Source organism: Copadichromis virginalis, linkage group LG20, assembly GCF_057382275.1.
Source record: "Copadichromis virginalis isolate Kocher_CV1m ecotype Utaka linkage group LG20, C_Virginalis_male_GT1.1, whole genome shotgun sequence".
In the NCBI taxonomy this organism is placed as follows: Eukaryota; Metazoa; Chordata; class Actinopteri; order Cichliformes; family Cichlidae; genus Copadichromis; species Copadichromis virginalis.
The window spans coordinates 26,993,633-27,006,370 of record NC_140637.1 but is presented as its reverse complement, the minus strand read 5'-3'; the positions used below and the strand labels follow the sequence as shown (position 1 = coordinate 27,006,370).

The 12,738-nt window shown below is 40.8% G+C and overlaps 1 protein-coding gene across 1 annotated transcript; it reads left to right on the top strand.

The window, feature by feature from the left end:
- Positions 1–5,487: 5,487 nt before the first annotated feature.
- LOC146684971 (torsin-1A-like) lies at positions 5,488–12,121 on the top strand. Its single transcript, XM_085443874.1, has 5 exons — positions 5,488–5,671; positions 6,915–7,180; positions 7,275–7,450; positions 10,861–10,982; positions 11,070–12,121. The coding sequence occupies exons 1-5, from the start codon at positions 5,488–5,490 to the stop codon at positions 11,294–11,296; spliced, it is 975 nt and encodes a 324-aa protein (XP_085300000.1). The 3' UTR covers positions 11,297–12,121.
- Positions 12,122–12,738: the final 617 nt, after the last annotated feature.

Here is a 12,738-nt window from a genome sequence, read left to right as displayed (position 1 = left end):
GGCAAACCAATGTTTCACGTCCCTCGTGGTTACTTCCAGTGTTGGTCAAGTTAATTGAAAAAAGTAATCAGTAACTAATTACTGAGTACTTCCCCAAAAAAGTAATCCCGTTACTTTACTGATTACTTATTTTCAAAAGTAATTAATTACTTAGTTACTTAGTTACTTTTTAAAAACACGATTTACAACCTGAAGAGGTGATAAAGCAATAGATCTTTCAGCCCAATTCTACTTTTTCTACATAATCCATCATATAAAATGTAATCAAATGGAAAAGTCTATTTTTTAACTTGTTTTATTAGTTTTAATCTTTTAACTTTATGCATCAAGCAAAAATTTAATTATATGCAACATTCTCTGACTTGAATAAATTAGTTTAACATTTAAACCTATTTTCTACACATTCCAGCACATAAAATAAAATATTTTTTGTGTTTACACTCACTCTTTCAAATAGATGCAAGTAAAACAGCAGAAAATAAATAAAGTCAAAGACTCAGCGGTCCTGTTGCTCTATTTTCACCTGTAAAGCAGGACTGCGGTAGGCGGAGGTTTACCCTGGTGCAGGTGTGCCACGGTCAGTTGAAGAATCCGCGAGTTTCTCTGTGAGTTTCCCATTATGTCGTTGCGCACTCGGTGCTTGCTTGGAAGTTTAGGGGTTTTTTTCGCTGTAAAAAGATGTTTTCTTCCCACGCACGATGGACGCTAATGTTTTTGTCACTTTTTATGGAATCAAACTCAAAGTAAGGTCAGTACTTCCACGCTTTAAACGCTGCACGCTCATACTCTCTCCCACAATCGATATATGATCCATTGTTGATCTGCACACAGCTGTTGTCACTAACGGCGCACTCGCTTACGTCACTGTCGTGAGACATTCTCGCAAAAAAATCACGGTTTTAGTAACGCAGTAACGCAGCGTTCCTACGGGAAAGTAACGGTAATCTAATTACCGTTTTTGCAATAGTAATCCCTCACTGCAACTCCCCCTGGCTTCTGCTCCGCGGCTGCTGAGTGAGCCCTCATCTGGGACTCTCCTCAGCTCTTTCCGGGACAGTGGCGCAGCTGCCCCTCTGTTGGTCTTCCTTGGTCTCTTGTGTTCTGGGGGCCTCTGGATGTCTGGAGTTTTGATCTCCTCCACACCTGCTTCACGCCCTGGAGGACGGGGCTGTGGCCCCCCCACACCCTCTAGCAGATTATTACATGAAGGAACCTTTTAAAAAAACAAAAAACAAGCGCGTCCATGCTCACAGGTGTACACACGGGTGATCACACCCACAAACTACACCCTTTTTGGCTCCTACCTCAAAGCACACTGTGTTCTGTTGATCTTATGTGCTGCACAATAATGTTTAACATTTAGTATTTACTGTCATATTCCCATATATCATTGGGATGTTGTTTATTCTATTACTCTTGTTCTCTTCTGCTTGCTTTCTTTTTTCTTTCTCAGCAGGTGATCCAGGTGATTGATATATGCATTTTTTTTTCTCTGCCCGTTCTGTTGGTTTTTGTCTTTTGCCCTTCTCCCCCGTCCCTCTTCTCAGCTGTTTCTCTTTCCCTCTTTCTTTCTCCCCTTCTTTCCCCCAGTCAAGTCTGTCCCGTATTCAGTAAGTGAAAATAAAATAAACAATAAAAGGTGAATCAAATGGACCATTACGGCAAGGCTGGGATGGTCAGTTTGGTAAAGTAAATCCAATGGGCATCTTTCTTTGCCTTTAGACAACAATTCTGATGGCAAAAGAGCCAAACGGGACAGGCAAAAAAAAAAAAAAAAAAAAAAAGTAATCCCTTACTTTACTCGTTACTTGAAAAAAGTAATCAGATTACAGTAACGCGTTACAAGTAACGCGTTACTGCCCATCTCTGGTTACTTCTTCCCTCCGTATGTTTTGTTTATACTGGCAAATGAGGAAGATGGTGTTGTGGTCAGACTTCCCAAAAGCAGGGTGTGAGACAGCTTTGTAGCCCTGCTTGTATGGCGTATAGCAGTGGTCCAAAATTCGATTCCCCCCTCGTCAGACACGAGACATGCTGGTAGAAATTTGGCATGACTTGTCCAAGGTTCTCTTTATTAAAGTCTCCTGCTACAATGAGGGCTGTGCCCGGGTCCTGGTTTTGAAGCGAACTCAGCACATCATGTAGTTCGGACAAAGCCATACCTGTGTCCGCTTGGGGTGGGATGTAGACCACCGTGGCGATGACCGAGGTGAACTCACGGGGCAGATAGAAAGGGCGGCACTTAATGCTCAGGAATTTCAGATGTGGCGAGCAACCGCTGGAAAGAGTAGAAATGCTCCCGGCATCACACCACTTTCTGTTTACCATGAAACACACTCCTCCACCTTTGGTTTTGTTTGACTCTACTGTTCTGTCCACGCGGAGCACAAAGAATGAATCCGACGGAGTTACGGCCTGGTCCGGCACGGTGGGGGTCAGCCATGTCTCCATGAAGCACAGAATGTTGCAGTCCCTCATGTGACGTTGGAAGGTGACTCTTGCTCTTAGGTCATCGAACTTGTTCTCCAGTGATTGTACGTTGGCCAGTAGAATGCTGGGCAGCCAGCGGTGAGCGATGCGCCTGCTGTCTCAGTCTGTCCCGAATGCCAGCGCGCTTCTTTGTTCTACGCCTTGGATGAGCGGCCCGTCCGTTGTTGTTCTCCGTGCCGAGTAGTATCTCTGGTGGCCAGGATGGGTCGGGTTTAAAAGTGTCCAAGATTAAATGTGCAACCTTGTCACCAATGTTTACAAGTGATCTGCTGTCGTAGACTATAAAACTAGAGGATTTTGGAATGTAAACCAGAGCAAAAAATAAGTGAAAAACTAAAAATGTGCATAGTCGGAGCGGACCGGTCAGGAAGGCGTCTGGACGTGGCCGCGCCATCTTAACTGCAACACTGAAGCTTGGCTTAACATTGAAGATGTATTCCCTCCATTTATACAACTTTTATGTTACTATGATGTTTGGAAAATCATTATAGCATTCATCACCTGTATCATACATTTTTTAATTCTCACCTACTGTACAGAATTCTGAATGGAAACAAACACACAGGATTTAGCTCATGGTTTTAGCTCAACTGCAAGGAGGAGAGGTGGAGCTGAGTAACTCAGAGAGCACCGCCAGATACGACTGACTGGCATAGGTGTTACACAATCCAAAACTGAGTATAAACACTGAACCAGGAGCACCTACTCCTGCTCGACAAAGAGTGTAGTGTGTGCGTTTCTGCTGAGTGCACCCACGAGTAGCCTTAGTTGGTCTGAACTTTTTAACTTTTGTTTTCTGTTGAGCAGAGACTCAAAATGAAACTTATGTGAGTCAAAATGAAACTGATACCCCCTCAGTAGAGGATAAACAACTTTCTAAACATAGAATAATGGTCAGAAATGTTATTGCATTCTTTGATGATCACCAGAGGCATTGTTAGGATAGGGAAACAATGGGGGCGTTCCCCAGCCCTGAAATCTTTTGCATTTTCAGTAAATAAAAAGTTACTTTTCAAAGTTATTTACTAGCCAATCAATATTAAACACTGTGCACCAACCAAAATTCGAACTCAGGTGTTTTCAGCTGTCTTATTGTTATGGCTACAAATTTAATATACATATACACTATATTTTACTAGGGTTCAGCAATGAGGTACATTGTTGATTTTGTATGGTCATAACACTGTATCGTTTACTTAAAATCACGAGGTTCAAATAGAAATGTCCCCTAAAGAGATTCTGGCCTTAAGGAAAAGGATTCAGGTCCTTAAGGAAAATCATTATGACTGTAATAACCTTACAAAGATGACAGCCAATTCCTACCACAAGGTGGTAGGAATTTACAGGCTTGATGCAAAAAGACAATGTTAGCATCTCTGTGGTACAGAACACTACTGTTTGAAATGTGTGGATAGAGATCACTTTGGTATACAGGGTGGGCCATTTATATGGATACACCGTAATAAAATGGGAATGGTTGGTGATATTAAAGTCCTTTTTGTGGCACATTAGTATATGTGAGGGGGCAAACTCCTCAAGATGGGTGATGACCATGGTGGCCATTTAGAAGTCGGCCATCTTGGATACAACTTTTGTTTTTTCAATAGGAAGAGGGCCATGTGACACATCAAACTTATTGGTAATGTCACAAGAACAACAATGGTGTGCTTGGTTTCAATGTAACTTTATTCTTTCATGAGTTATTTACAAGTTTCTGACCACTTATAAAATGTGTTCAATGTGCTGCCCATTGTGTTGGATTGTCAATGCAACCCTCTTCTCCCACTCTTCACTCACTGATAGCAACACCGCAGGAGAAATGCCAGCACAGGCATCCAGTATCCGTAGTTTCAGATGCTGCACATCTCGTATCTTCACACCATAGACAATTGCCTTCAGATGATCCCAAAGATAAAAGTCTCAGGGGGTCAAATCGGGAGACCTTGGGGGCCATTGAACTGGCCCACGACAACCAATCCACTTTCCAGGAAACTGTTCATCTAGGAATGCTTGGACCTGGCACCCATAATGTGGTGGTGCACCATCTTGCTGGAAAAACTCAGGGAACGTGCCAGCTTCAGTGCATAAAGAGGGAAACGCATCATCATGTAGCAATTTCAAATATCCAGTGGCCTTGAGGTTTCCATTGATGAAGAATGGACCCACTATCGTTGTACCCCATATACCACACCAAACCATCACTTTTGTTTGTTAACTTCACCATTCACATAAAAGTTTGCCTCATCACTGAACAAAATCTTCTGCGTCCGCCGAAGGGATGTTCGACTAATGCGACTCTCCAGTGACATGCGGCGAGTGCTACACTGTGGGCTCTTGCTGAATGAAGCTAGGACAGCCACTGATGTTTCTTCATTAGTGAGTTTTCTTGCGTCCACATTTTGGCAACACTGAACCAGTTTCACGAAACTTAGCAAGCAGTTTGCTAACTGTAGCATGGGAGATGGGTGGTCTCGTAGGGTGTCTTGCATTGATATCTGCTGCAATGACCCGGTTACTGCGTTCACCAGATATCAACACGATTTCAATCCGCTCCTCACATGTTAACCTCTTCGACATGTCAATGGCTGTGAACAAAGAGAAACTTTTAAATAACTCATGAAAGAATAAAGTTACGTTGAAACCAAGCACACCATTGTTTTTCTTGTGACATTACCAATAAGTTTGATGTGTCACATGGCCCTCTTCCTATTGAAAAAACAAAAACGAAAATTGGATCCAAGATGGCCGACTTCTAAATGGCCACCATGGTCATCACCCATCTTGAGGAGTTTGCCCCCTCACATATACTAATGTGCCACAAACAGGACTTTAATATCACCAACCATTCCCATTTTATTACGGTGTATCCATATAAATGGCCCACCCTGTACTTTAATGGACTTCACTCAGCACTTCTGCATGCCCTCAGGGAACACCCATGATGTTGACTAAGTCTACTTTTGCAGTTTGTCTTTCAGTTTGTTGAAGACGTGCGAAATGAACACAAGGAAGCAACACATCCTGCTGCTGGGGATACTACTCTGCTCGGGCTCGAACCAAGCAATAGAGCCTCTCAGTGTCTTACTTGGGACTGGGATAGGGGTATTGTTCAAGTATTTCATTCCAAAAACAGAGCACCGCACTCGGCGTGATAATGAAGGGACGGGCTTCAATGCAGCAGGTGGGTAGTGTTATAATGTAAGAGACTCGATATCAGTTGCCCTCTTTTTTTTTCTTATCTTTTCCTTCATTGTTTCATTTGTGACTTTGGTGTTCTTCTGTTTAAACATACCGTTTTAATGTTCTTATGTTTCTCCATCCCCCAAAGCAGGCTGTAAACTGAGATATAAATAGGCTAATAATAGTTAATAATAATTTATTATTATTATTATTGTATGGTAAAGGGACTGGTGGCATCAAGGACACAATTAAGAACCCGGTGGTGCACACTGGCTAATTAAACTGGTGACTTGTCCAGGGTGTATCCTGCCTCTTTAGAGTTAACTGGGATAGACTCCAACTCCTCATGGAATTGGATAAGTGGTTATGGAAATGATGAACCGTGTAAAGATATTTGCAATATGATAATGGTATGTTTAACTGTTACTATAGATAATTGGCTTTAACCTTAATTATCTAAATTACTGCACAGTCTAGACATTAAAAATCCGTGACTTGTGGTTTTCAACTCTCACAGCCAAAACCTAACAAGCAGCAGGATGGGTTTTTACCTGCCATGTTTGGTTTGGGCAGCTGTAAACATCATGATATTGTCAATCAGTCAAAACTGGTTACAGCAAAAATGGCACCATATGGACGGGCACTAGCAATGCTTCCACAAACACTGATCCTTTCAGTCTGCCTTACAAAAGATTAAAAATTGATCTTTTTCATGAAAATTTTAAATTAAAAAATTATGTGCTCAATGACAATAATTCCCAGTATCAAAGCGACTGAGGTAATTCTCTCGGGCATTAAGGAAAACGTAATTAAAAAGTGAATTAACAAAACTTCGCTGGACCTGAAAGCTTGACTTCATGAGCGATAATCCCGCCCGAGTACACTCTGAAATCCTGTGAGACAAGATTTCTGAAATCCTGTGAGACAAGATTTCAGAGTGTGGGTTGTTTACTGGGTTGTTTGAACAATTTAAACACTACGTTTGGAGACATTTTCTCCTGCAGTACTTCTCCGGCAACAGTTGAACTGATATAGCTGTTTACTAGTTTACCTTTCGAAGCAGCCAAGCTGACATTTGCTCATAATGTTAAATGGCTTGTTATATGGCCATTATGTAAAACTGGTCTAACTTTGTTTTGCCATGTCAGGTTACCACAGGAAGTAGAATTTTACTGGATTAGTGTAATTTCAGTCACTTTTTAGCAACTGATCTTGGTGACTTTCTGTACTCTTCCACTCTATAGGTCTGAAGGCTGACCTGGGAAACAAACTCTTTGGACAACACATTGCATCAGACATCATCTTCAAAGCTGTGAGTGGATTCATGGACAATGACCACCCGAAGAAGCCTCTGGTGCTCTCTCTGCATGGACCGACTGGCACAGGGAAGAACTTTGTTAGCCAGCTAATTGCTGAAAACATTTATGAGAAGGGAAAAGCCAGACAGTTTGTTCACGTGTTCTCAGCTACACATCACTTCCCACATCCAAGTGAAATTGTAACCTATAAAGTATGGTGTACCACACGTTTTATTTTCAAGTAAAATGGTTTAACTTTTCTGTTTGGCCACTGATATGTATTTCTTTTTTCTGCTCTCTCTTCAGTCTCAGTTACAGGAGTGGATCAAAAGCAATGTCACAAACGGTGAACGCTCCATGTTCATTTTTAAAAATGTGGACAAAATGCCTCCTGGTTTGATTGATAGTATTAAGCCATTTCTGAGCCACCAGGTTCAGTTGGATGGAATTTCTTTTCAGAAATCAATCTTCATGTTTCTCAGGTAAAAACTAAAAGCATTTCAACAGGGCAGGTTCATAACCACACGATTGGCTTCAGACATTAATAAAATACCTGTAATTATTTGGCTGTTTCTTGTGTAGTGTTTGTTCAAAAGTAAATTTTGTTGTCATTTGTTGTTGAATTTTGGATTCGTGTTTTAATTTTGCCATTCAGTCTTGCATTTTTGGGTGCACAGTGGTGAGGTGTTTACCTCCATGGGTTCTCTCTGGCTTTCTTTCATTACAAAGATGTTCATATCAGGTTACCTGGAGATTCTAAATTGGAGTTGTTTTAAAGTCTGTGACCACCAGAAAAGAATAGAGGGCTCGAATGCTCACACAAAATAGGCAGAAAATGTCGTTTTTAAAGACTTTAACTCAAAGAGGAAAATACACAGGATTGATTCACTGGAGTTAGGAGTGAGAGCTGCCAGGGTGCAACTCTAAGACCGATTGTCTGCATGATTTACTCGGTTACCTATAACATCTCTAAGTTTCTGGCTTTGATCCTCAACCCACTGGTAGGCAGCTCTGAATACCACATCCAGAACACCTTGGATTTGTTGAGAAGGTGAGAGATGTCATTATGGAGGCAGATGAAACCATGGTCTCGTACGATATTACATCTCTCTTCACTTGCATCCCAGTCACCGAAGCATTGGAGGTAGTTCGTAAGAGATTACAGGATGACCCCAACCTCAGCAACAGGACCACTCTCAGCATTGACCAAGTGTGTTTGCTTTTGGAACTGTGTCTTCATTCCACCTACTTCATATACAAGGGTCAGTTCTACAGGCAGAAACGTGGGTGTGCCATGGGCTCCCCAGTTTCACCCCTCATGGACAATTTGTAAATGGAAGAAGTGGAAAAGAGGGCTTTGCTGTCCTACCCTGGAACACCACCAAGTCATTGGTTCAGGTATGTGGATGACACCTGGACACCAGGACATACCACATTTTACAGATCACATTTAAGGTGGACCAACACAAATTCACCAGGGAAGATATGAAAAATGGCAGGTTAGCCTTCTTAGACTGTGAGATTTCCATCAGTAATGTGGCACATCTAAAAGTTGATGTGTACCATAAACCTACGCATACGGATCAGTATTTAAGGTTTGACTCTCATCATCCACTGGAGCATAAACTGGGCATCATCAGGACGCTACAACACAGAGTGAACACCATCCCCACACACACAGTGGCCAGGGAGGCAGAAGAACAGCACATGAAGAAGGCCCTGAGTAAATGTTGTTATCCTAGCTGGACTTTTGTCAAAGCTGGGAAGGCGCCAAAAGCAAAAACCTATAGTGATCTCGTATGTATCAGGAGTATCAGAACAGTTGAGACGCAATTTTTCTAAACACTGCGTATCTGTGGCTTTTAAACCCCAAAACACGCTGCGCCAAAAATTGGTCCACCCCAAGGATTGAGTCCCCCGACACAAACGGAGTAACATAGTGTACACTGTTAAGTGCCAGGAGGATGGCCAGGATTTATACATCGGGGGAACCAAACAACCTCTGGTTAAGCGGATGGCACAACACAGAATAGCTACCTCGTCAGGCCAGGACTAAGCAGTCTATTTATACCTACAGGCCAGTGGACACTCTTTTAATGATGAGGATGTGCACATCCTGGACAGGGAGGAACGCTGGTTTGAGTGCGGAGTCAAGGAGGTCATTTACGTGAAAAGGGAAAAACCATCTCTGAATTGAGGAGGGGGCCTAAGGGTACATCTTTCACCATCTTACAATGCTGTGATTGCAGCCATTCCCCAACTCTCTGTAAATGGTACTCATGGCCATTGATCAGTGGTTGTTGATCAATGGTCATGAGAATTTGCATAATTATGAAGAAGGAACTGACCTTTTCAGTCATTATGCAAATGTACTGTTTATAAGATTGGGGGAACCTGCAGTCAGCTGAGACTGAAGAAGTCACTTGGATGAGTGACGAACTGTTTCTCCCACTGAAAACGCTATGTCCAGATGAACAGAATCAACTTTTGGAGAAAATTCTAAGAGCAACTCTAAGAGCAAGGAAGGGAATAAAACCTTTGTCAGTGAGGAGGCGTGGCAGCCTCTATTGTTAGTAGGGGTGCAACAATACTCATATCGATATTGAACCGTTCGATACAGTGCCTTCGGTTCGGTACGCATATGTATCGAACAATACAATTTTTAAAATTTATTTTATCAACTTTTCTTCTGACGATGCTGTCTGTGTTGAGAGATCAGTGGATCTGCGTTCGACTACTCCGCCTAGGCTGCACTGTTGAGTGCAGATCCACTGAGCGCAGCGCAAGCTAGCAAGACAGAAGCTAAGCTCGTTGCAACATGGCAACTGCCTCAATGCTACCCGAAATTGAACCTCCCCCACCCTCATTCAGATCTGGCGTTTGAAACTATCTTGGTTTTCATGCGAAGCATGAGCAGGTCATGGACAAAAGTAAAACAGTATGTTGGATGTGCCACACAATGCTCAATTGGTGGGAACTAGTGTGTTAGCGCAGTTAGCTTGTTAACGTGTTGACGCCGTCCAGCCCCTCGCATGGGGCGATCCGCGGTAACTCGTTAACGGAGATTTTCTGCGTTATGACGTTAAAGTCATTTTAACAACATTAACGCTGACAGCACTAGTGGGAACACAACGAATATGACTGCACATTTACGCCGACATCATCCTAGTGCAAAGACAAGTGGAAGCAGACAAAAACAACAAGCACACATGCTACAAACTTTACCCGAGTCATTTAGACAGCCGTTAGCACATGATTCTCCTTATGGGGACCTGATATGTTTAATATGCTGCTGAGAATATAGCCCAGAAGAAGCGTATAGTATAGCTTTTATTTTGGAAAGAGCCATTTCTCTGTAATAAACTCTCTTTTCCAAAGATGAGGGATTTCTCGATCAGATAGATTTATTTATTTATTTTATTATTTTGTTGTTTCAGCAACATTAAATTAAAAAACTGTACTTTTGAGTTAAAATATATATTTATAATTTTAATAAATGACAAATTAAAAAGGCATGAACATTTTTTGTATCGAAAAAATATCGAACCGTGACACCAAAGTATCGAACCGAACCGTGAATTTTGTGTATCGTTGCACCCCTAATTGTTAGGTATAACACATTTATTCATCTTGGTTTATCAAAAACACAAACAAAATGACTTGTCTTCAAAAAAAATTTAATTTCTTGAAAGGCCTGATTTTAAATAATCAGGCCTCATCGTTTAATGACCTTATAGTACCCTCATACCCCATTAGAGTGCTTTGCTCTCGCACTGCAGGCTTACTTGTTGTCCCTAGATTAGTTTGCATTTGAGTTAATGCAAATTAAATTAATTCACTGAATTTCACCTTTATACCAATTGTCTATACCTATTTATGGTCTTTCTCATAGCAATGTAGGAGAAGACGTCATTACACAGATGGCTCTGGATTTCTGGAACAAAGGACGAAAGCGAGAAGAGATCACATTCAAGGATTTGGAAACGTCACTTTCTCAGTTCAGCAATGACCAGAGTGAGTATAAAATGCATGAATACTCAGTGTTGATGAAAACCCTTTTTATTCCTGAAAATCTCTTTACTGATTGAATTATCCACTCAGGTTTTATTAATAACAACATGGTCGACTTTTTTATCCCGTTCCTGCCTCTGGAGTACGGGCATGTTATCCAGTGTGTGATGGCTGAGATGAAAGCCATAGGTTTTCAGCCGGACAAAGATGTGGCAGACAGAGTAGTCAGAGATATATCCTATGTTCACCTCTCTGAGAATGTGTTTGTCAAGAGTGGCTGTATGACTGTAGCAAGCAGGTTGTACTTGTACATTTAATGTCAGCATCTAAGGAGGTAAAGTTCACTTGTGATGACTGCTCACTCTCTCCCTTTGTCTGTTATCCTGGTTTGAGGTTGTTAGAGGTGGGTCCAAAGAGGAGTCATTCCTTAACTAACTTCTCAGATTGCTGTACAAGGGGTCTATGTGTGCCAACACTGAATTTTCCCCAGTAATCAGGAATATGTTTGGTTTATGGTTTAGATCCATGAACCAAAAATCCATCGTAATCCATACACTTTCTGCACTGTTGAAAGCTGCTCTATTTTCCTTCACAATTAAATATATTTCGGTTATTTCAAATATTTCACTGTTGTCTGTGTGGAGGTCTGTCTCTGTGTCTGAGCTTTGATATCAGGAAGCCTTCACCTGTCTCATTTATACTGAATAAAGAGCCTGAGGAGTTTTCTGTTTTTTCAGGTAACAAATGGGTACCTCAAGATTAATGCTGTCATATGTGAATGAGTGTTGGTTTCCTTTTAAACTGTCACTGTTTTTTTTTTTTTTTTTTTTTTAAATCTGTGTATTTGCTCCTGATTTTACTTTTTTGCATTGGTCTGAAATGGCCCAGCTTTGTTTAGTTAATGTGAGTAGATAAACAATAAACACTGTCTTTATTTGATTTTTTATGCATATGTTTACCGTACACAGGTCATCACAGCAAATGTGTTACAGAAATGGGCATTTGCACAGATATGAATCAAAAAACTGTACTGCTAATAAATCATATTGAAAGCAACTTTTGCAAGACATGTTTTAATACAGGTTATAAGGATTTCTTATACATTTGAAAACAAAACAAATCACAAAGAAAACCCCAAAACATTTCACCTCCCATTGGTTTTTCAGTCGGGCTCTAATTTGAAGAAATAGATTTTTTGTTTTTCAAATGGACAAACAACAGGAATTGGTGTCTAGAAATAAAGAATAAAAAAATCTAAAATCTCATGAACTGCCATAAACCAGCGCAAAGGTTTTACTACTTGCAAAGGCACACAGGCTCATTATTAACAAAGGCAGAGGCATGGCAAATCAATTTACATAATTTTATTAAACAAAATAACTGAAAATATGGACCTGTGGCAAAGAAAACAGCAAATTAAGTGGTAGCACTGTCAACCCCCCCCAAAAAAGAGAAATTAATTTAAAAAAAACCACTTTATCACCAGACATTGGTTTAAAAAATAAATAAATAAAAAATTCACCGCCACCAACAAATAGGAAAACACAGACAGTAGTAAACGTGATGGGAGAAAGACAATAAAGCAAAGAGGGTAAAACAAAAGGAACTAATCAACTCTATGAAATTCAACTAATTCCAGTTTAACTAAAGACTCAAAATATTAAGGAAATACAAGATGAAAATGTAAACGATAATAAGATAACAACCGAATTGTAAATATTTAATAATATTTAATAACAAAATCAATAAATTAAGGGAC

Bases quoted from the DNA above. Each gene is read 5' to 3' on its own strand.
- LOC146684971 (XM_085443874.1), top strand. From the start codon at position 5,488: ATGAACACAAGGAAGCAACACATCCTGCTGCTGGGGATACTACTCTGC. The intron at 7,181-7,274 runs GTATGGTGTACC...CTCTCTCTTCAG, and splicing joins GTGAAATTGTAACCTATAAA to TCTCAGTTACAGGAGTGGAT. The intron at 10,983-11,069 runs GTGAGTATAAAA...TTATCCACTCAG, and splicing joins TCAGTTCAGCAATGACCAGA to GTTTTATTAATAACAACATG.